Source organism: Euleptes europaea, chromosome 6, assembly GCF_029931775.1.
Source record: "Euleptes europaea isolate rEulEur1 chromosome 6, rEulEur1.hap1, whole genome shotgun sequence".
NCBI classification, from domain to species: Eukaryota; Metazoa; Chordata; class Lepidosauria; order Squamata; family Sphaerodactylidae; genus Euleptes; species Euleptes europaea.
In genome coordinates this window covers 17,551,713-17,575,753 of record NC_079317.1, presented here as the reverse complement: position 1 = coordinate 17,575,753, position 24,041 = coordinate 17,551,713, and the positions used below count along the sequence as shown (strand labels likewise).

Sequence of the window (24,041 nt, the reverse complement as noted above, 5' to 3'; positions counted from 1 at the left end):
TCTTAACTGTTACACCATGCTGGCTCCCTAACCAGAGTGACAATGACAGAAACACCAGTGTTAGCCAGTGGCTTGGTTTTCCTTCTTAGGTGCAGGGGAATTTACCGTTAGCCCATATTTCTTTCCCCCAAGAGATATGCTGTGACATTATCATATGCACAACACACATAAATTCAGTAGATACAGCTCTCCCCATAACGGCAGCTCCAATTAGGGAAAAGACTTCCTGATGTTGAATTTCTCCATAGCATACTGCTGTCTCTAGCAGACCTTTCACAGAATCGCCCTGGCACCTCCTCTCCCCTCCTTACAGATATTGGACTGCAATTCCAGACGCTACTGTAAAGTAATTCACACATTACAAAATCTGCCTGTAGGGTTGCCAGGTCCCTCTTTGCCACCGGCGGGAGATTTTTGGGGTGGAGCCTGAGGAGGGCGGGGTTTGGGGAAGGGAGGGACTTCAATGCCATAGTGTTCAATGGCCAACGCGGCCATTTTTCTCCTGGTGATCTGATCTCTATCGGCTGGAGATCAGTTGAATTAGCAGGAGATCTCCTGCTACTACCTAGCAGTTGGCAACCCTATCTGCCTGGTACATGCATGGACTGACATTATACGCCTTGAATTGCAAACGTTACCAGCCCAGGGAGGCAGAGCCCAAATGGCAAGCCCTATGGGGCCTTTATGAGCCCATTGTGCGGAAAAGACGCTGACGAAGCCCCTAGTGGCGAAAACGCAAACTACAATCTGGAGAGCGTTCGTCATTGTACATAGTGAATCAAATTGTTTGTATATTTGTTTGTTTGTATTGTTATTTTTTTGCACTGCTACACCTGGTGAATTTGCACTGTACTCACCATTGTTTTGTAATATAAGATTTTGCATTTATCTCTGAGCCTTGTGCTAGTGTTTCTTACCATTATCCTTGGTATAGCATAGGTGTTATTTTCTCTCCACTACCTGGCAGTTGGCAACCCTATCTGCCTGGTACATGCATGGACTGACAACTAGTGGTGTAGGCCTAAGCAGAGTTACATTCTTCTGTGTCCACTGAAGTCAACGGGCTTAACTCTGTATAGGATGGCACTGTAGATGTGTTCTGGGAACTTAATTCCCAAGCACACGTGGGCCCAATTCAGATTGGGATTGCAACAGGCAGGGAGCGGAGGCTTCAGTCGTCTTTCTTGTACCGTTTTCCTGACCGGAAATGCTACTTGCCTGTTGGGCAAATGTACTGAGTGTTACACAAATGTCTCCTCAACTGAGCAAATAGCCACCTCCAGAGCCATTTAAAGCTGGGGAAATGGTGTATGTGTGTGGTGGGGAATTTAAGCCCCTTTCCCCATATGCCATGAATCCATGCACTGGAAAATTAAGTTCCCGCCATGGGACTCCCTTTGTAATGTATGAATCTGCCCTAAATACTAGAAGATACCTATAACTTCCCCTCAGCAGGAGTAAGAGCAGTCTGGACCGGGGGCGGCATTTTCCAGTGAAAAATGGCAGGAGAAAATAAAATCGTTTTAAAATAAGCAAAGAAAAATGAGGTTTGTTGGGTTGCCATCCCACAGGTGGGGCTTGGAGGTCTCCCAGAATTCCAACCGATCTCTAGACAAAAGAGGTCCGTTCCCCAAAGGGAGAAAGTGGCAGCTTTGGGAGCTGGACTCTATAGCATTCTATCCCATTGAGGCCCACGAACAAAAATTATTACGGTGGTGCCACATTTTTGCCTAGAAAGATCCTATATGTGACAAGTAGACACTCCACAGGTACAGCTTTTCCCCCATTACCTAATTTCTGTGTAAAGAAAACACAGCATTTCTGCCGGTTAAGTACTGCTACTTCAGAGGTGGAGGTGGGCAGCAGCAGAAAACCTACCAGGATTTTAATGCATATTAAGCATTAGCTAATAAACATATGGCTGCTGGAGTGCCTAATTATTGCAATAAACCAGGCTGGCAAGACTTAGAGCACTGCAGAATGCTGTAGAGCTAACCTAGGAAACGGATTGCCGGAGCAGAGGAGAAGTCGGCTGACTTCAGAGCTCAGATTCCATGATACAAACCGCTCCCAGCAGCGGCTCAGTTTGAACGCAACACAATGTGTACAAAAAACAAGCCGGAACTTACCCGTGCAGGATCCCATGTGCTTGACAAGAGGTACAAACCAGGTCACCTCTTCCTTGCGCGGGCAACGTTAAGATGCTTGTGCTCTGTATCCTCTGGGGTCACAGACCTCTGTGCACAGATGTTGCAGCTTGCATGTGTCAACCCAGTTTAAGAGCCCTACCATCGGCTGTTTTAGAAGGGAAATATAAGAAGATCCCTAGATCAGAGAGGATATGTCAATGTGGAACAGGGGACACCGAAACAATTTAACATGCACTGATATGTTGCCCATTCTACCACGAAGTTAGATCAAAGCTTATTTCCCCCCTACTTGGTAAATTCCCTGAAGAGTCAGCTGAGCTTTTGGCAAAGAAGCTCCTATTAGGAGAAGACCCTCAGCTTACGCTCCAAACTGCCAAGTTCTGCGCCGTTGCTATTAAAATACGCAGAACGTTATTAGAAAATGATTGTTAGAATATTTTACAATTTAATCAATTTTAAGATGATAATTTTGACCAGGGGTTGCTTTTATTGATCTTACACCTTTATATGCACGGGCAGTCTGTGATTCTGTGGTGAAAAACTATTGAGTCTGGAAATTTTGATGTATTGGCACGTGATTGGTAAGTCGACCATATTAATAAATTTGGTTTTATTTGAACCCAGTTTAAGAATATGGAACCCCGTGTTGATAAGAGCATTACTTTTTACAAACTTGATGTGATGTCTCAATTGGTGTTTTATATATTTTTAAAAAACCACCACAGCATTTTACAAAAGCTATTATAAAACACCACCTGTATGAACAATCCTCAAAGCGGTATAAGTTGCAACTAATCTCACAAAACCATCAGGGGTGGGGGAAGAGTCTGGTTAACAATGGGGGCTACCGCACTTGTATTCCCACCGATGTATTAAGAGTTTGAAAACATTATAAAAAAATACTGTTTGCACTTTCTATGTATTCCCACCGATGTATTAAGAGTTTGAAAACATTATAAAAAATACTGTTTGCACTTTGTTTGGCCCCTTTAGCTGTGAAGACGTCTTCCAACCATTTATAAGCCGTGGTATCCAAAAACCCTTTTAAAGCGATTTATAACATTTTCAAACTCTTAATAAATTGCTGGGAATACAAAGTGCGGTAACCCTCAATGAATAAAACCATCAGGCCAGAAAAATAGAAGAAAAATCCCTTCTTTAAACCACTTGTTAGAAACCTGCATTGTGTAGTGGTTTCAAGGTAGGGTTGCCAACCTCCAGGTGGTTATACAAATAACTCACTCTACTGTAAGTAGTGTTGGTCTAAATAAGACAGTAGTAGGCGAAAGTAATCAAGCAATAGACAAAGAATTCATGCGCATGAATTCTCCAGATAGCAGCCCGTTTGGGAGCTCCTAATTTATCCTAGGAATTGTACAATTAAGCCCTCGTGGCTGATGAAGCTACTTTTTGTAGCGAAAACGCTGGAATATTTCCGGAGCCTCCGTCGCCTGAAGACATTGAAATTGACTAGAACTTTACCCTATGCTTCACATGAACTTTTGTGTATTCGTTGTCAGCCTCTGCTGAATTTCTTCGCTACATTTTCTTCCCTACTTTTGCTTTGTAACCTTGGTTGCCTAGCTTGGTTTGCCTATTTATATTTACATTTATTGTAATACAGTGACAGCTCTGCTGTTTATGTTATTTGCTATCTTTGTCTATTGCTTGATTACTTTCGCCTACTACTGTCTTATTTAGACCAACCTCCAGGTTGTGGCTGGAGATCTCTTGCTATTACAACTGATCTCCAGGCAACAGAGATCAGTTGACCTGGAGAAAATAGCTGCTTTGGAAGGTGGGCTGTATGGCATTATATCTCATTGAGGTCCCTCTCCTTCCCAAACCCTGCCCTCCTCAGGCCCCACCTCCAAAATCTCCAGGTATTTCCCAACCCAGAAATGGCAAACCTATTTAGAGGGTTGGACTGGGATCTGGGGGACCCAGGTTTGAATCCTCACTCTGCCATGAAGCTTGCTGGGTGACCTTGGGCCAGTCACACACTCTCAGCCTAACCCACCTCACAGGGATGTTGTTGTGAGGGTAAAATGGAAGAGGGGAGAGCGATGTTGTAAACTGGTATATAAAAAAATTACTCACAGTGACAGGTGTTTTGCTAGTATTGTTACAGGGAATGCTGGGGGTCTCCAATATTTAATCGGGGAATTAGTCAATTGGAGACAAATTTAGAGCACTAACGAGAGGCTATAGGAGCGGGTTCTTTTTCCAGTGTATAGCAAGGGTGAGCAAGCAAGAAGAACAAACGCTATGGGAAGCAAATTAAAGTAAAACAAATTAAGGGGAAATTAAGGGGGTACAATCACACACACACAATGCAATGAAAAACAAGGCAAACACACAAAGAGAGTCCTAAAGGGATAGCACAATGGAACTCTATAGCTACCTTTCCTGCAAGGGTCCCAGCGAGGGAGGCTGAAGATGAAGGGAGGGGGAAACTGCTCAGCTAACCAGCGCTTTGCAGTCAAGGAGCAGTGCAGAACCACGGGGCATTCGAATGGATCCAAAAGGAGAAGCAAATGGCTACAGCATGGGTGCCAATATTTATAGTAAAAATCTGCCCTGAGGCAAGCTTAACTCACCAAGCAGGTGGTCTTGGGGCACAAAGCTAAAATTGCTCCTCAAGTGGAGGGGAGTTCCGAGGAGAAAGGCAGGGTGCTGGGCTGATGGGATTATTGATAGCTGTCAAGTATCGGGTGACTGTGATATTGACAGACTATCAGGAATAGGAGGGGGTGAGGGAAGAGGAGGAGGAGGATTTTGAGGGATGGGATTAGCCTGGTCCCAGACTATCCCAGGGAAGGAATGCTGGGAGTGACAGGGGAGCGCCATTGTCCTTTTGATTGAGTTGCCAGGTAGATCTTGATAGGGCAGCTACATTGATGGTTCATGCAGAACGTCTCAATGTGCTGTCTATTGTCTCGATGAGTGGAGTTTCTGAGGGTGAGCTCGGGGTGGGGTAGCAAGCAAGTTCACAGGTCCTCTGTCCTCGAGTTGTGCCACCACATCCAAGATGGATTCCAGTTCACTTCCTTGTCAGGATCCATTTTGCTGCTTGCCACGCGTGCAGAGTTCGGCTGGCTCCCTACAGCTTGGTTCGAGGTAGTGTCTGGACGGCTTCCATACTTGGCGTTGCAGGTGAAGGCTTCCTGCATAGTCCCTTAGCTCTGTACACTAGTCCAGGTGTGTTAGAAAGTCCAGGTATGGAACGGTATAGTCACAGTATGTGCACACAGAACTGTAATTAATGTAAGACTATTTGCTCTTGAATTCTTCACAACTCTAGATCCAATGATTTGTGAAAAAATAAACGGGGAGTGTTATTGATTTCAGATTAATCAATTATTTTGAAAATAAATGTAACTAACAAATAAAGGGTGTGTTGGTTTATAAACGTGTGATTAGTAAAGAGCTCTGTGTTGGGGATCACAGTTTTTTTTTAATGGATCTGAGCACTGGAAGTCAGAGTTCAGGACTGGTCCCACCTCGATACTCCATATAAAGGTGGGCAATTAGACAGGGGTCTTTACAGTTGGGGTGCCCCAAATTTGAAATGCCCTCCCCATATCTGTTTGCTGGGTGCTGAGTTTATGTAGCTTTTGATGCCAAGTTAATTCCAGGTTTAATTATTCCAGGCTTTTTCCTTTTCTTTTTTGCTAATGTAGGATTGGTCTCCACCTCTCCCTTCCCTGTTAAGAATATAAAAAAAGCCCTGCTGGATCAGACCCAGGCCCATCAAGTCCAGCAGTCTGTTCACACAGAGTCCAACCAGGTGCTTCTAGGAAGCCCACAAACAAGATGACTGCAGCAGCATTATCCTGCCTGTGTTCGACAGCACGTAATAGAATAGGCATGCTCATCTGATACTAGAGAAAAAATCTTCTCCCTGTCCACTCTCTCCATACCATGCATAATTTTATAGACCTCTAACATATCTCCCCTTAACTGCCTTCTTTCCAGGCTAAACAGCCCTCATAGGACAGTTGCTGTAGCCCCCTGATCGTTTTGGTAGCTCTTCTCCATAGGTTTATTATGGATCTTCTAATGTGATTTGTGTGTTGGATTTATATTGTATTACTGGATTGACATAAAATGTTCACTGATCTTAAGTTATTTATAAGATAGGGTCCTGTTAGGAATTGTGAGATGGAAGAAACAATATGACACCCCCCCACACACACACATTTTTTTACTCTTGGATTCTATGAGCTCTCAGGAGTCTGAGCAGACAGATTTCCAACTCCCCCCCTTACCGTTAACTGGTTATAAGCTGCTCTCAACATTGTTTTCCTGGAGAATATTCAGTCCTCATCAAACCTTTCATCTGTTTTAGCAGCAAGTCTGCTGTTGGTTAATTTACAAAGTCAGGATGGAATATCTCTTGATACCTTGTCCATGGGTAGCCTGGTTTTGTGATTGAAATGGGAGCCAGCCACTTCAATACTGGATAGAGTGATGATTATCTGCCCTCTGTATATTCTGTCATTTTCAGAATCCTTGCCATTTTAAATTCTGCACACCTTTGGATTTTGTCATCTGCTTTTTGTCTTGCTGTTTGGAGACCGATAATTTTAAAATCCACAAAATCATGATTTTTTATTGTATTTCTGACTTTTGTTGTAAACCAGCTTGAAAATCAAGTTGAAGAATAAGGAAGCATAATGAAATAAATATTATCTCTGCCTGTAATCTGATCGCCCTCCAAAAAAACCAGGGGGTAGGACAATAGACTATCATTTAAAAACTGTAATCTGTTCTGAGAAAGACATTTGCATCCTTGTAACAGCCGCATATTTTTTCAGTTAAAAATACTCAGTTGTCTGGATGCGCTAATTTTATGGAGTCATTTACTTTTTATTATTTTGGTGTTTTTTTTAAGATGCATAATCCTGGCATTTATTTCCCTTGAATAAAAAGGAGGGAAGTGATGCAAAAGTATCTAGTCATTTTTTGTGGCCAATTAAATGTCCAAAGCTTTGGATACATGTATCACACCTTCTAGGAACTGGAAGGGGAACTTACAGGAGGATTGAACAGACTTCTAATTCAATTGCAGTTCTGAAGCAGGGAAGGGCGGTTTCTCAGTTTTTGAGGTCCTCTCTCTTCTTGCACTGAGAGAAGGAATGTAAGCTTCCCCCCATGCTATTGTTATTATTTTGCGGTCAAGTCACAGCTGACCTATGGCAACACTGTGGGGTTTTCAAGGCAAGAGACAGTCATAGGTGGTTTGCCATTGCCTGCCTCTGCATCATGACCCTGATATTCCTTGGTGGTCTCTCATTTAAATGCTGACCAGGGCCACCCCTGCTTAGCTTCCAAGATCAGGCTAGGTTGGGCTATCCAGGTTGGGGCCCATGCTGTTGAACTGACCTGAATAGGGTTGCCAGCCTCCAGGTGCTATTACAACTGGTCTCCAGCCGATAGAGATCAGTTGTTCCCCTGGAGAAGACATTGGCTGCTTTGGCAATTGGATTGTATGGCACTGAAGTCCCTCCCCTCCCCTCCCCAAACCCCACCCTCCTCAGGCTCCACCCCAAAAACCTTCTGCTGGTGGTGAAGAGGGACCTGGCAACCCTAGACCTGAAATGGCCATGGGAAGCTATTATATGTACCATACTGGGGGGAGGGCTCCATATGTACAGATGAGTTACATGTTAGTTTCTCCATTGGGGCAAACAGAAGCTCCCAGGGCCATTTTGAACCAGGAAAACAACATGGAAGGAAGGCGTACACACCTTGTTGCAGTCTTGTTCCAAATCTGGCCCTTTGCAGGACTGGGAATTAACTTTTTCAAATGCAACTCCCAGGCCACATCTGGTCACCTGGGTAGGGGACACAGGAGGGACACAGTCCTGGTGTTCCCAGTCCTACAAAGACAGAGTATCTAAGGCCACAGACCACAATTTCAGTTGGATAAACATGGGTAAGTTTTCTTGCCCACCGCTCAAAAATGTAAATCTTCCTTTTATGCCCTGAACACTTCATTTAATTTAAACTTTACTTTAAAAAATGTGTACAGAGAAAGGAACTGGAAAAGCCAACATAAACACTCAATAAAAGCTGGTAAATATATTTCAGTGGAAGATTCCACCACCTGCAGAGAGCAAAAATAGAGCACAGCCCCGCATGGCAGCCATTTTGTAGTGGCACACATAGCTGAGTGACCTTGGGTCAGTCTCTCGGCCTAATCAACCACACAGGGTTGTTGTGAGGATAAAATGGAGGAGGGGAGCCATTTTGGGTGCTCTTTGGAGAGAAAAACAGGGTGTAAACATGTTGAATAAATAAATAAAAATCCAGTAGTGCCTTTATCCTCAACTTGGTTGGAGACCCTGTTCTAACTATTAGCCTGGGGATAATCTGATTCTTTCATGGATGAATGGCCACAGTACTCAGTACACAGTATAATAAAGATGCCATCAACCAGAAGTTAGAACTTTATTTTTTATGTACTTCATTTATACCCCGCTTTTCTCCCCTGTGGGGACCAAATAGTTCACATCATTCTCTCCAATATTCTATCTTCACAACAACTCTGTGAGGTAGGTTTGGCTCAGAGTGTGTCACTCACCCAAGGTCACCTAGCAAGAGAGGGGATTCAAGCGTGGGTCTTCAGTATCCTAGTCAGACGCTCTATGCCACATCAGCTCTCAATATATAAAGTGGAAATATAAGCTTATTGCTTGGCCTGAGATTTCTTCATTTAGTTTCTCTGCTGCCTCTTCAGAGTCCGGCTCCAGGCAGTTTACAAATAAAATAAGAAATTATCAATATAAAAACCTCAAGCCGTGAAAATGATTGATAATCCATAGGGAGGGTAGTTGAGGAAACATCAGAGTTACTAAAGCAGACTGACAGACTTCACCTCAGTATTATTTTTGGGCTGCAATACTGCTTGTAATTCTTCAAAAACCAGATTGGTTAAAAAAAAAAAAAGACTTCCGTGGGACTTACTTCTGAGTAAACATGCCTAGAAGCAAGCTGTCGCAGCAGCTTCTGGAGTGGGGGCTAGAGTCTTCCCACTGTGATTCAGGCACCTCTTGCATTTTAAATCCCCACCTGCATTTTTAGGTTTTGCAATCTGCTGCCGAACAAGGAATGCTAGATATTGTCGAAGGCTTTCACGGTCAGAGTTCATTGGTTCTTGTAGGTTATCCGGGCTGTGTAACCGTGGTCTTGGAATTTTCTTTCCTGACGTTTCGCCAGCAACTGTGGCAGGCATCTTCAGAGTAGTAACACTGAAGGACAACTGTCCTTCAGTGTTACTACTCTGAAGATGCCTGCCACAGTTGCTGGCGAAACATCAGGAAAGAAAATTCCAAGACCACGGTTACACAGCCCGGATAACCTACAAGAACCAAGGAATGCTAGGTTTTCCTCCGCAAGGAAACAACAAGCTGGCCTGGGAGATCAAAGCAAAGGCAGAGCCCCCATGGCCACAACTTCAACCCTGCACAACTCCCCAAGGGCTGCGTCTATTCTCCCTCCTTCCCTACGTGGGAAAACATGGTGAGATGTTGACAAGTCCTCTCCCTTAGCCTCCATCTCCCCTCCCCCTTCTTCTTCCTCCTCCTCCTCCGGAGGCCCGGGGAGGAAAGCAAGACTCGCTCACTTTGGCACGACGGTTAAACACAGCTTGAAATATATAGCTGTATGTATGTGTAGACATCACTGACCCTGTTCTGTGCCTTTTGCCCTATTGGTGGGTCTCCGGGGTGGACGAAGAGGGCAGGGTTTTTTTTATTTTATTTTATTTTTGCTTACTCGCTCTCTGCCTGTGCTTGAAGGAGGCATTTGAAATCTCCTTCGGGGATTACAAAGCAGCAGCGTAATTCTCTTGCACGAGAGCTCCCCGCCGTTTCCTGGGAAGTTGCCCCATTTTCGAGCAGGCAGAGAAGCGAGAGGCTTCGTCCTACCATGGGAGGTCTCGCCTCTTTATTCCTGGCAGGTTTTGCATCGGATTTGCCACTCTCTCGATGCACATTCCCCCCCCCCCCCTCTGAATTCTCCAAACTCCGCATGGCGGCTCATTGTTGAGTTTTGAGAATACGGATGGGGGGGGGGGGGGGAAAGTGCATCGAAAGAGTGGCAAATCCAAGGCAAAACCTTCCATGAATAAATAGGAGCGCGTTTTCCGGATTCAAACGCTCAAAACCGGGCACGGGGCCTTCTTGTTGAGTTTGGAGGATCCGGATAAGGGAAGAGGCGCTTCTAGAGAGCGGCAACCCCAAGGCGAAACCTCCCGTGCATAAACGTCCTCAGCACATTCAGACGACTTCCCCCCCCCTTCTCTTTTTTCCTGCAAAAAGCAGAGCTCCGCTTTCCAAGGGCACGAAAGAAAGAGCAAGGGAAAAAACCCATTCCCGCGTACTTTCCACGCGCACGAGTGGAGGAGGGGGGGCAAAAACAACCACCCCCACCCCGCTTGGAAAGACTTGGCGGCTTCCAGACTTGCTTCTTTTCTTTGTATGGCTATGCCATTCAAACGGTTCAGCGTGCCTCCGGTAACCATCCGCCGAGGAGGAGGGGGGGCGGAGTAAAATAGTCCCAAGCTACTCTTCAGTCTGATGGGGGGGGGTAGGGGGTGGGTGGTGGAAGGACAAGGAGGCTCGCCTCCCACCTCCCTACCCCGGCCGGCCGCTTTGCAACTCGCTCCGTGTCCCCCCCCCAAGCGTGCAATTGCCCGGGGCAATTGCACGCTCGGGGGGGGGACACGGAGCGAGTTGCAAAGCGTGCAATGGCCAAACGACCCCTCCTCCTCCCCCCCGCAAGCTACAGTGTAGCCCTTCGGCACAAGCTGTATCATTGCCCGGGGCAATTGCACGCTCGGGGGGGGGGACACGGAGCGAGTTGCAAAGCGTGCAATGGCCAAACGACCCCTCCTCCTCCCCCCGGCAAGCTACAGTGTAGCCCTTCGGCACAAGCTGTATCATTGGGCGTCGGGATGGCCCCGCTCCCCACCACGTAGGGGCAGGCGAGACGCCTCCACCTAACCTGACGAACGGAAGCGCCGGGGCCGGCTTGACGGGCAGGCGGCGGCAGCCAACGAGGGGGGGAGGACGGCTTCCCAAAATGTGGGGGCGGCCAATGGGAGGCCTCCGGGGGGGCGGGCCCGTGGGCAGGCAGGCAGCCCAGCAGCTCAGGTTGACAGAGGCTCCGTCCCCAGCAAAGGGAGGGATGGGCTCCAAAGTTCGAGGCTGGGGCTCGTGGCAGGGGGTTTAAACACTGCAACTGCGCAGGGGGAGGGGGGCATCCCTTGGAGACTGCCGTTTGCAACCCTCTGGCACTTCCCGGCTGCTTTCTCTCTCTCCCCCCCCTCCCCTCTTTCTCCCCCTCCCAGTTTTATAGATACAAAAAGCCCTTCCATTATTCTCTTTCTCCCCCCCCCCCAACATTTTTTTTTTTGGGGCTCTGATCTCTCTTCGCCCTGACTTTCTTTCGAGCCTCTCCATGCCAGCCATGCTGGAGAAGGGCGCAGAGGTCTCGGGGAAAAGACGCGGCAGGAACAATCATGCCAGCGGCGCGGCTGGCGCTTCCAGCAACGCCTCTGCCGCCGCCGGGGCTGCGCACAGTAACAATGGGAACCCGAAAAGTTTGGCGGCCGCGGCGCCTAATGGGAATAGCAGCAGCAACAACTCCTGGGAGGAAGGCAGCTCGGGGTCGTCCAGCGACGAAGAGCACGGTGAGGATCGCGGGGTGGGGGGTGGGTGGGGGGAGCGGGGACCATTGCAACTCCACGAAGCTTTTCTCTGCAAAGGGTGGCAAAAGAAAACCAGCGTTGTTTTTTTTATTTTATTATTATTATTTTGCAGGGGGAGGCGGCATGAGAGTGGGAGCCCAGTATCAAGCGGTCGTGCCCGACTTTGAGCCCGGTAAGTCGCTTTAAAAACAAACAAACAAAAAAAACAACACGCGCGCCTCGAAAGAAGAAATGTAAGCTCGCAACGCCTAGCTGTCTTGCGGGGCTTCTCTTTCCGAAGAGCGCGCGCCGCCCTCTGGTTTCAGCCTCTCCTGCCCTCTGGGAGAAGCTGGGCCAGCGCCACGAGGGTTTACTCGGAAGTAAGCCCCGCCAAGTTCGACGGAGTTTACTCCCGTGTAATTATGCATGGGGTTGCAATTTTTTTTTTTTGAATGGGGCCCTCAAGACTGAAGGGGCGAGGTGGGGCAGGGTTAGAGCAGTTTCTTTCCTGCCTTTATGTTGTATTTTTAGCAATGGGGGAGTGGAAGTGTAATTTTAAAGAAGGGGGAAGTGGACCTCAACGCCTTTCCCCCTTTGTATCTCTCCCCCCGCCCCACTTTGGGAAAAGAATACCACCTGGGGGTGGCTCACAGTGGGTCGCCGTGTTAGTCTGTCTGCAGTAGTAGAAAAGGGCAAGAGTCCAGGGGCACCTTAAAGACTAACCAGAATATTTTCTGGTAGGGGATGAGCTTTCGTGGCTCACGAAAGCTCATACCCTACCAGAAAATATTTTGGTTAGTCTTTCAGGTGCTCCTGGACTCTTGCCCTTTTCTACACCTGGGGGTGGGGTTGTTTGGCGGTGGGGAGGGCATCATGTTTGGGAAACGTGCCACCACGCTTTGGGGGGGGGCGGGCAGGAGAGATTCTCTGGTTTTACCTCCTTCTATGAAATCTCATCAAAACTACATTCTTTTCCTGTCTTTCCCCCCCATTCGCTCAACATGAGTGTGTTTGGGGGAGAAGTAGACCTGGTTGACTCCATCTAGTCCAAAAGAGTCAGGATTATTCTCTCTTGCCCCCCGCCCCCGCCTTCTCCTGCTTTCAGGTGTGGCTACTCTTTTCATATTCACATTGGCAGAGGGGGGGGGGGAGAGACACTGTCCCTTTATGAAAACCGGTGCCAGTCTACTCCCTCCCACTCCTCCTCTCTCCCCACCCCGCTGCTGTCCCCAAAATCAATTATTTTAGATGCAATTGACCTAAATCAAATTACTTAAAAGAATTACTGGTTTATCTAATTGGATTTTTTTTTTTGAATGGTGCTGGGAGGACTGGGGTTGCCCCACCTCTTCCTCTCGCCCTCTTGACAAAATTTAGGGCAACTGGAATGTAAAAGGTAGCGGGGGTGGGGGTGGGGAGGAGAACCGATTAATAATAATAAAGTCATTCCAGGGGGCACTCTGTCGGTCGACTGGGTGACAAAACAGGAAGCCAGGATTTGACCAGCGAGAGTCCGTCAGTCAGCGGGGAGAGGCTTATAATTCTCTTTTCTTGTGGCTGGTAGTCTGGTGCTGCTGCTGGAAGTGGCAATAATAGAAGGCGTGCGTCCTTTCTGGGTCAGGGTGGACGGGTTTATTGAAATAAACTGTTACTCTAGTTGTGGTGTGGGGGGGGGGCAGACGGGACTGACCGCTCCATGTGCTCGGTGTTCCCTGTGGTTCAGTTTTCGGTTGGCTTAATATAAAATGGTACATGAGGAAACTGAGCAAACAAAGGAATCCAAATATTACTATAAGAGAACTAAAAGTGTGATCTGTTTGTATGTGGGGGAGCCATGCCTGGCTGGTTTTTTATTTTAAAGGGGCTCACTTCCTCACTTTTGAAATGTGAGCGTTCTTATTGTTTCTTTGTCACTGCAATTTAATACTGTGGTGTGTTTGTGTGGTGTTTTTTTTTTTAATTCTCAACTGTCTTCTAGTTATAACGCTACAGCTGACTTGCGCGCGTAGGGCTAACTTAATAGGATCCTCCGTCTTTCGACTCTTTGTTTTAACACCAGAAGAAGACTTGCTCCTTCATATATTTTGAAAAAGCACATCGTTTCCGTAGTGTGACCCTGAACCGCTCAGTCCTGAGGGCTCTTCCTTTCCTCCCCTAACCCCTCCCAGTTGCTGCGTGTATGACTGTACTGGAGTGTTGTGTAGTACTACCGAAGCATCGCCTCTCAGGAAGGGCCCCGTTCAAATCTTGTTTCTGACTACAAAACTCCCCAGAAACCTGATTCTTGTTTGGAAGCCATTCCCAGGGACAACTTTTATGTCAGAGCACCTAGGACTGTTGTAGCCCAGGTCTATGTGGAAACGTCTGGGCGCACGTGAGGTCTTAAGTAAGTTGCTGTTCTATCCAAGCCCCTACCCCCATCAGTAGTTTTCAAATATAAAACTTACATTGTTTTAAGGGCGACTGAGCCGTGTGTCATGCGGGAAACAGAGCGATCCTTAGATGGAAACTGTATTACAAAGCAACATGTGGGCTTCCTTGTGGAGTCTTTATATTTTTGAGCGTAACGGGATAGTTATATTTCTGCTTTTTTCTTCCCACCTCCCTGGCCTATCACTGATGCATGCAAGCCATATATGTCTGCATATGATGCTGAGTGCATCCAGCTTGTCACTTGATGATGTGATAAATGTACGTACATCTGTTTGCCGTGTGTGGTGATTTCCGGTTTTGTGTACACATGGCAAAATAAGTGTGTGTGTGTGTATGGTATAAATAACACCAAAGGGGATTCCTGTGGTTAACTTATATGCAGGAAACTCCTTTTGGGTGAAGTAATCCTTCTTAAGTAAGGGGCAGACTCTGTTTCTAAAATAGTTGGCTCCCCACTGCTGTGTTTTGCGTGACCAGTGATCGAACCATCTTAGCAGTATAAACTAAAATGGGATATTTGTGGCTCAGCAAGGCAACTATTGCCTCCAAAGGGCCAGTCAATTTGTAAGCTCCATTGCGATGGAGTGGGTTGTGGTTGGTGTCTGCTCATGCCCCAATTAACTGGTTAGGCAATATCTATAGTACAAAAAAGACAGCTGTTTGAGACATGCTGAACTGTTCCGTGGCTTCCCTATGGGCCTGGGCTGTGCCGTTAAAGGTGGGTGCAGAAATCTTTGAGAGAACCCTGGTCCTTCCCTGGTCCTCTCTTTAGGTGAGGGGAGCTTCCAGTCATTTAATCAAACTGAGTTTGTAAATTGGTGTGTGGTTATGGATGAAGGCACATAACCACACACCAGTTCTCGTTGTTCTTGTTGTTGCATGAGAGATGCTTTATTTCTATTGTATCAGTAACATCTGTAAGTGGGAACTGAGTAGAATGGGCCTATGATGTGGTTACTCGCCACATGGTTCCCAGGTGTTAATTCCCCGGGCCAGTCTCCCATCCAGTATGGACTCATGTGACTAGGCCATATGGAAATGGCTCCCATAATGCTCCTAGGTTTAGATGGGGCAGTTCTCTGAGGCTGGAGACTATACGTACATCGTTCAAGTAAATCCTATGTGTTGGTGTAACATACGAGAAACCTGTCCTTATTTCAAAGCTTTTAAAAAATTGAACTGAGGTCTTGTTGTGTTGTTGTTTTTGTCGCCAGGCCGCATCTGACTTATGGTGACCCCTGGTGGGGTTTTCAAGGCAAGAAACATTCAGAGGTGGTTTACCATTGCCTGCCTCCGTATCACGACCCTGGTATTCCTTGGAGGTCTTCCATCCAAATACTAGCCAGGGCCAGGGTTGAGAGTGTGTGACTGGCCCAAGGTCACCCTTCCATGGCACGAGTGGGGATTTGAACCTGGGTTTCCCAGGTCCTAGTCCGACACCTTAACCACCACACCACTCTGGCTCTCTAAGTCTTGTAATAAATTCTAATATTTTATTGCATGGTTAGAGAATCTGATGGTTGTAAATGAAACACTTGAGTGAATTGTGAAATTTCCCCACTGGCTTGCAGGTTACTAATTTGGCCCTGATCCAGTGAATCCTGTTACCCAAATGCAAGAGACCGCATGTATACAACCAGGGATTTTACTTCATTCTGTCTCTCTCTTCTTTCCCTCTCCCATTTTAGAAGGGTGTTAGGCCTATAAGCCTGTTTTGCAAGCGTGAGCTTGAAGTTCTGCTTCACACACAGGTGTCCCTTTTAGAGCTCCTGTCGATGGGAGCACATGTGCCACCTTTTATCCTTGAAGTTTCATTTTCAACCCACCCCCCTGGTAATGAAGTTCTGTACTAATTGGAGGAAAGAACTGTCAAATTACTCTGTTCACCCTGACACTGAGGTATTGCTTAACTCACACAAATGTCAGGGATGTCAAGTGAATCTTTCCCAGAAGTATTTTTGTTCTTGAATGTCAGCAATTCCCTTAAAAAAAAAAAAAGCATATTGTTTAAACCTCTCCTTGAAGCAGTGAGGAAGCAGTATATCTAATCGGCCAGGGAGGAATCCCAGGCACTTTGTCTCTCAGGTGTCTACTGATTCGAACCTGCTTGTCTGAAAACCAAAAGATAAAATAGTTAGCCCCAAATTGCTCTGCCCTTTAAAAGATGCCTACCTTTCAACACCCACCCCCCCAAAGCCCTGGCAAACAGGCATGCATTGCAACATCTCTGAAAGATCTCCAAGGAGGGGGCCCCTTTTGCTTCTTCAGGGAGCCCCTTCCACGGAGCTGGAGCCACGATGGGAAAGGCCAAGGCTCTGGTCAATGCCAGATGGGCCACCCTGAGTGGTGAGACAGCCGAAAGATGTCTGCCTGATGACTGTAGCTGGTGCACGGGGACATATGGAAGGAGACAGTCCTTCAAATATGTGGGTCCCAGCTTGTGAAGGGCTATAGAAAGCATCATCCTTTGTGTAGGCTTGGGGTGCAAAAAGAGTTCCGCAGGAGAGCCAGTTTGGTGTTGGGGTTATAGTGTTAGACTAGGTATAAACGCCTAAATAAAAATCGGGTGTAAAGTTCTGGTGTTTCTTTTTCATTCCTCTCATCTAGCATTTTCCCTTGCTTAGAGAAAACAGGTTTGGTTGGGTGCATAACAACTGCCTCCGGAGTACTTTTGTCATAGTGGCAAAGATCTGCACAGATGAAGAGTTGGTTTTTATACCTTGCTTTTGTTTACCTTAAGGAGTTTCAAAGCGTCTTACAATTGACTTCGTTTCCCCACAACAGACACCTTGTGAGGTAGGTGGGGCTGAGAGTTCTGAGAGAACTGTGACTGGCCCAAGGTCACCCAGCAGGCTTCATGTGGAGGAGTGGGGAATCAGACCTAGTCCACCAGATTAGAGTCCACCGCTCATGTGGAGGAATGGGGAATCAAACCTGGTGCTCCAGATTAGAGTCGGCTGCTCATGTAGATAAATGGGGAAGCAAACCCGGTGTGTGTCAGTGGAAACTCCATGCATGTGGCCTCTGGGTCCAGGCTACAGAATTTTAACCTGGGCTAACTTGGATATCTGGTGTAAAGAAGTGGAAATAGCAGCTGAAAGCTGATATAAGGCACAAGGTAGCTTAGCATAGGGTGAATTTGCATGTCCTCTAAAAGGGGAAATTTTCCCTTGCCTAACTGCACTTTAATATGAGTGTGAAAGCTGGACAATGAAGAAAGTAGATTCCTTTGAAATGGGGTGTTGGAGGAGAGTGTTAAGGATACCATGGACTGCCAAAAAAAACCCAAATCAGTGGGTTATAGATCAAATCAAGCCTAAACTGATCCTAGAAGGATAAAAATAGTATTGCGGGGGAATAGAGCGCAAAGATGTTCAATGCGCAGGTAATGAGCAGTGTACTGCCATTAATAAGTTCTAGAGAGCTGGTGTGGTTAGAGTTTTGGACCAAGATCTGGGAGATCCAGATTGGATTCCCCACTCTGCTGTGGAAATTAGCTGGGTGACCTTGGGCCAGTCACGTTTCACCTAACGTCCCTCACGGGATTTTTGTGAGGATAAAATGGAGGAGAGGAGACTGAAGTTGGCCGCTTTTGGGTCCCCGCTGGGGAGAAAGGCAGGATGTAAAGGAAGTAAATAGTATAGTGGGCTGGATTGTACATTTCACTAATCATGCTGAATGAACTAAACTGAAATATACTTAGGCGTCCCTAAGGATGCACAGACTAACAGAGCAGTCTTATGCAGAGTTACTTCAGTCTAAGCCCATTTATTTCAATGGATTTAGCCTGTAATAACCCTGCATAAGAGCCCTCTGCTAGTAAGCCAGTAAGTGTTCCTCCAATCAAATAGTAAAGCATGAGGCTCTTTGTAACCATTTCCCTAAACTCTGGCTATTTGCTGATTCTGTTGAGGGTCAGTGTTGAATAGTGGTTAGGATGTTGGGCTGGGATCTTGGAGACCCAGGTTCAAATCCCCACTCTGCCATGGAAGCTCACTGGGTGACCTCGAGCCAGTCTCACACTCTCAGCCTAACCTACCTCACAGGGTTGTTCTGAGGGTACAAGGGATGAGAAGAGAATGATGTAATCTACTTCAAGATCCCCACTGGGGGAAAAGGTGGGATATAAATGAAATTTTAAAAATGGTCTCTTGGCAATCCCTTTTTTGCAGCTTGGTCTTCAGGTTGAATACTAACTCTTTAAGAATGAAGGCTAGCACTTTTGGAGCTGTTCAAAGTATTCTAGCTACAGGAAGAAGCTTTGTGTGACGCTGCGTGAGAATCCCTGTGTTAGGCCAAGTCTGGCTTGTTTCCTTAATTGCTCTGAGGTTCTCATTCCAAACTGTAAATTTGCTAATTGGATTACCAACAGTGCCTTTGGACAGTAGGTTTCCTGGGGGCTTGCTTCTGTCTAGATACACTGTTATCTGTCCTCTTCTTCAGCAGCTGCTTTGCTGGGGTGGGGGGGTATGCTCTAATAGTTTTTCGATTTGAAGAGGTTGATGCTTGTTTGTATTCGTTTCCTCTTGGAAATATTACCTGTTGTTCCAAGAAAAATGTATTTTGACTTCCACTTCCTGCCGTCTCTTCCTTTTTTTCTTTAGTGGCTTTATACCACTTGTTTCTGCAGCGTTTTCATGGTGTGCTGTTTTTTTGCCACTGGATCTGAAAGCATGGAGATTTGCTTGAGGGAGAAGAGCATAAAAGGAAACCATATTGAACTTTCTCTGGATGAACTGAAATAGCTAAAGGCTATTGGATGGGGGGGCTTTGTTTTATTTAGCTATTTATACTCTTGGGGTTCCCCCCTCCCAACAGGAAGATCAGCTGGAGATCAGTTCTAATAGCAGGAGATCTCCAAATACTACCTGGAGGTTGGCAACCCTACCAATGAGCTTTCATAGAGTGAAAATTTGAACCTGCAACTCCTAGATCTTGGTTTGATGCGCACTGGCTCTTTTGGAAGTGCATTCTTTTCTTTTACTTCCCTAAAAGCAATTATGGTTGACCTGAGCTTGAATGACTTATTTGGAAGCTCTGTAAGGCTTTCTTGGCAAGATACGTTCAGCAAGTTGGTGTGGGTTAATGTTAACCTTTGCTTTTCATGTAAGTGACCTGAGTCCCTTGGACTCAGGAGTGTTCTTGCAGGAAGTAGCTGACATTTGCTACATGAGTTGCCCAAGAAATCCAATTGATAGCAAATTCTGAGCATGAAATATGTCAAGTGGCTGAAATTTTTGGAAGTCTGTAATGTATTGCACGCACAAAGTGTCCCTGTTCTGCTCTAAGGGAAAAAAGTCTTGCAGAAAGTGAAGGCCAGGTACACATAGTTGTGGGAGGGATTTCTTGAGCTGAGGTACTAACACCAAAGAAAGGTGTGACTCAGCAGTAGAATATCTGCCTGACTTGCAGAAGATCCCAGGTTCAATCCCTGGCATCGCCAGTTAAAAGGACCAGGTAGTAGGTGATGTGAAAGACCTCTGCCTGAGACCCTGTAGAGCCGCTGCCAGTCTGAGTAGACAGTACTGACCTTGATGGGCCAAGGGTCTGATTCAGTATAAGGCAACTTCATGTGTTCAGAAGTGAAAGAAGCAGGAAGTTGCAAGGAAAGATATGGCGGCTGTGTTCCTTTCTCACGCTTGTCGAACCATTGTGAGACTGAGGCAACAAACAAGGATTTGTAGTGTTAGTGAGAAATGTATCTGTTTTGGGGAATGCAAGCTAGACTTGTACTATCAGTGTTCCCCACCCCCCTCGAGCCTCAGGATGGAGCAAGATCGAAATGAACTAAAATTATATTTTACTCTTCCGTGTGGCTCAAACCAAAAATATGTGCTAGAAGATTGTGTTTCACAGATTCTCTATTGCCAATAATCAGACAAACTTAGAACTCCCAGCCCTGCCTTTATTTAAAATCTCATGTGCACTCACCGCATTGGAAACCTTGCACCTATCAAAAACTAGCACAGCATTCTGCACCCTTTCCCTGATTCCTTTTTTCAGGGAGTTTGTATCCTGGGGAAGCATTTCAGAACTTTATTTGCCTTGTTTATACCTCCACTTTTCTCCCGGTGGGGACCCCAAGTGGCTTACATCCTTCTCTTCTCCTCCATTGTACCCTTACAACAACCCTGTGAGGTAGGTTAGGCTGAGAGTGGGTGACTGGTCCAAGATAACCCAGCCAAGCTTTTGTGGTAAAGTGTGGATTCAAACTCGGGTCTCCCAGATCGTAGTCCAACACTCTTAAGTACTGCACCGCACTGGCCCAGTGATCTTCTACCTACTGTATGAAGTGGGGCAGCATGTTTTGCTACCCTGTTTCCTTGCATGTGTGAATCAGACCCGAATAGTCTGCTCTCTAGTTCACATTTAAACTTAATCCTGTGGTATCCATTTTCCGGAACACAGTCCTAAATTGTTGTGCATTGGAAGCAAGCCCATGGTTTGCACCATTCTTCCCAAATAGATTGGAAGCATAGTCCTATTCTTCCTGAGTTTGCAGATGTTACGCTGTGCATTGTCTCAGTTTGGTTAAGAAACTACAATACTGTCGTACGTCAAGCAATATGGTGTGGGGCATAACGGCACAATAAAGTCTGTGGGAGAAAAAAATGTTTGTGAGCCAGCTGTAACTGTGGCGAATTATGGGAGCCAATTTATAGCTGGTGTTCTCCCTCCCCTCACTTGTGGAGCCTCATGTGCCCCTTGGTTTATATTTGGGTTCATAAGTATTGTGAGAGAGCCAGCATGGTGTAGTGGTTAAGGTGTTGGACTAGGATCTGGGAAGCCCAGGTTCAAACCTCCACTCTGCCATGGAAGCTTGCTGAGTGACCTTGGGCCAGTTACACACACTCAGCCCTGACCCTGGCTAGTATTTGAATGGGAGACCACCAGGGAATACCAGGGTCATGATGCGGAGGCAGGCAATGGCAAGCCACCTCCAAATGTCTCTTGCCTTGAAAACCCTACAGGGTCGCAATGGGTCCACTGTGACTTGATGGTAAAAAAAAATTGTGAATGTCTCTGGAAAGGGGTGAATAGATCATACAATGTGGGGCATCAGGCAACATTCTGTATGGGAGGGGTGGATACATGCAAATCAAGTTTGTGGGGCATATAAGTGTTACCACAAGCTGAGATAGAGGTTTAATTCTTCTATAGTTCTTTTAAATGGATTTGTTTAGTGCATTTTTATTCCACTCTTCCTGTCCTGCGTTTTACCCTTGCCACAGCCATGTGTTAGATAATTTAGGCCAAAAGCAAATGATAGGCCCAAGATTGGCTAGTAAGTTTCATGTCAAGCAGGGATCTGAGCCTGGATCTCTGAGGTCTTAATCCTTTGCTCTAACCACTGCATCACATGGGCATTCCCATGTGGCGGCATAGAGGCACCACTGCAGAAATGGTAGCTAGGGTTGGGTTCCTAAGCAGCATGAGAGGAATTGCACGAGAGGAAGGCAAGTTCCTCCTTCCCACTGCAGCCACCTATTGTGCTCTAGTGGGTGAGGGGATCCCCAAGGAGCAGTATGGGAGACAACATGGGGGTTTTCAGGTGGGAGGCGGGAATCAGTGAAAATCGCCCTCCCTTCCCGCAGCAGATAGAAACGCTGTTCAGTTGGCAGGGTTGCTGTTACATGGCTGGAACAGTGATTTAAGATCCAAGCCGCTGGAAAGGTTTCACATGGCACTCACGCCCTCGTGATAAAACTGGGAGGGTGCAGCTGAAGAACAAGGAAGTATGGGATAATTAAAAGATTTCTCCCCTTGTGGGGAAACTTGTGGAGAGGAGGAGTTTACATGTTTGTTTAAACAAAAAGGCAATTGAATGAAAAGGTGTTATCTTTTATCTTCTTGGGAGCAGTTTGTCATCAAGTGCCTTATCTGCTAGCTCTTTTAAGGAGTATTTCAACTGCTGAATGAAGGTTACAGCTCAGCTGTGGGTTTGGTAATCTGAATAACTGTTGAGCATTTACCATTTGTATGCAGCGTCTTGTTGAGTGTAGGATATGGGATGTTTTAGTCCTCTACTGGTGCAGAAAGTGAGGAGGGTCTGGTTCTGCCAGTAGCAGATTACATATAAACCATCCCAGGGGGGCGAGAAATTAACAGATTACTAGTCCATAGCATTTACTAGCTATATCTCCCTGTAATCTGTAAGCAAGAAAAGAATCCTGAACGCAGTTTGGATCCATCGCAGGCAATCATACCAGTGGACTGTTATTTATTTGCTCACTTCATTTGCTTTATAATCCGCCTTTCTTGCTGAGGCAGATTACAAAATAGAAAAACAATGCAGTCAAACCGTGCAAGGCATGCCAGCAACAATGCCATAGGACCAGTTTACCAGATTAGATAAGGATGCAAACAGGAAGCAGTAAGGCATGCAACAAGCAGTGCAGAAACCAGATTGCAAAAGCACAAGACAACGCATTAAAGGCAAGGCAAAACAACAGTCATCCTGACCTGGATGGGTCAGGCTAACCCAATCTTGGAAGCTAAGCAGGGTCAGCCCTGGCTGGTACTTGGATGTTAGGCCACCAAAGAAGTCCAGGGTTACCTATGCAGAGGTAGGCAATGACAAACCACCTCGGAATGTCTCTTGCCTTGAAAACCTTCCGGGGTCACCACAAGTCGCGACTTCACGGCACTTTCTACCACCAATGCAAAAAGTGCCATATTCTACATTCCTGTTCCCTTTCTATAAGCACCCTCCAGAATAATTCCATTATATGACAGCAATGGCCCCTTCAGAAAAATGCCCTCTTGGAAAAAAAACCCTGCCATATAGGTTTGCTATAGGAAAAGGTTTGATTGGCTGAAAGGTAAATTCCCAACCTGTGAATAATACCCCCCCAAAGGAACAGAAATGAGGATGGAGGGGAGTAATTTGAGCCCCTCTGAAAACATAAACCCTGCATTGAATCGTGCTTCTAGAGCCATTTTATGTCTCCCCCCCCCTCTTAAACATGACACTGTTATTGTTATCTCACCTCCTGTGCTCTAGGCAGCTTACAACACACCCTTTTATGCACAAACTTAAGCAATTAAAACGGCTTCTGTCCCATAGCAGCCGCAGCACACAGCCTAACTGGTCCAATGCATGATGGAAAGAAGAAAGATTTGTGTGCCCCACACACCCCCAGTGGCCATCTTCTGGGCACTGGGTGTGTGTGGGGGAGGTAGTTGTGAGTTTCCTGCATTGTGCAGGGGGTTGGTCTAGATGACCCTGGTGGTCACTTCCAACTCTATGATTCTGTGAAACAATGCATTGTCTTTGGCCTGTTCCTTACCTACCAGTCATTGTGCAAACCGATTTATCTGTTTGTGTCTAGTGGGCTTCCAGAACAGATAGTGATTAGAAATAAAGACAAACTCGGGCATTTTGTAGAGCTATGTACCTCTTGGGAGTTGGCTTGCTGAAGATTTGGCTGGTGGTCTCTGCCCACTGAGAGTTCAATAGAATGGGCACGGAGGTTCCTCTTCCTTGGAATGGGCTGTGGGTCAAGTTTCGAAACTTGCTGTCTTTCCTTCTCAACTTGGTTTGTTTGTGTTTCTTGGCCATGGGTAAGGCTTGAAAATCCCTGTGATTAAGACCTTATTATTAGCTCGGAGATCTTGGCTGTGATCAAGGCGAACTGTGTAAGGAAGACTATTGGGAGGGGTTTGCTTTCCCCCACTTTCATCCTTTGTGCGGTGTTTGCAGGGCAGAGGTAGGACTTTTTCCTTCCTGCACCCAAATAAATGCTCCACTGTTCTGCTGT

At 46.3% G+C, this 24,041-nt stretch overlaps 1 protein-coding gene across 1 annotated transcript in view; it reads left to right on the top strand.

Annotated features, from left to right (window-relative positions):
* Positions 1 to 11,617: 11,617 nt before the first annotated feature.
* Positions 11,618 to 24,041, top strand: part of RCOR1 (REST corepressor 1) — a 167,437-nt gene continuing 155,013 nt past the window's right edge. Inside the window, exons 1-2 of the mRNA XM_056851418.1 lie at positions 11,618 to 11,850; positions 11,981 to 12,040. Of these exons, the coding sequence (XP_056707396.1) occupies positions 11,619 to 11,850; positions 11,981 to 12,040 (292 nt within the window). The 5' untranslated portion in view covers position 11,618. The remainder of the gene's footprint in view (positions 11,851 to 11,980; positions 12,041 to 24,041) is intronic.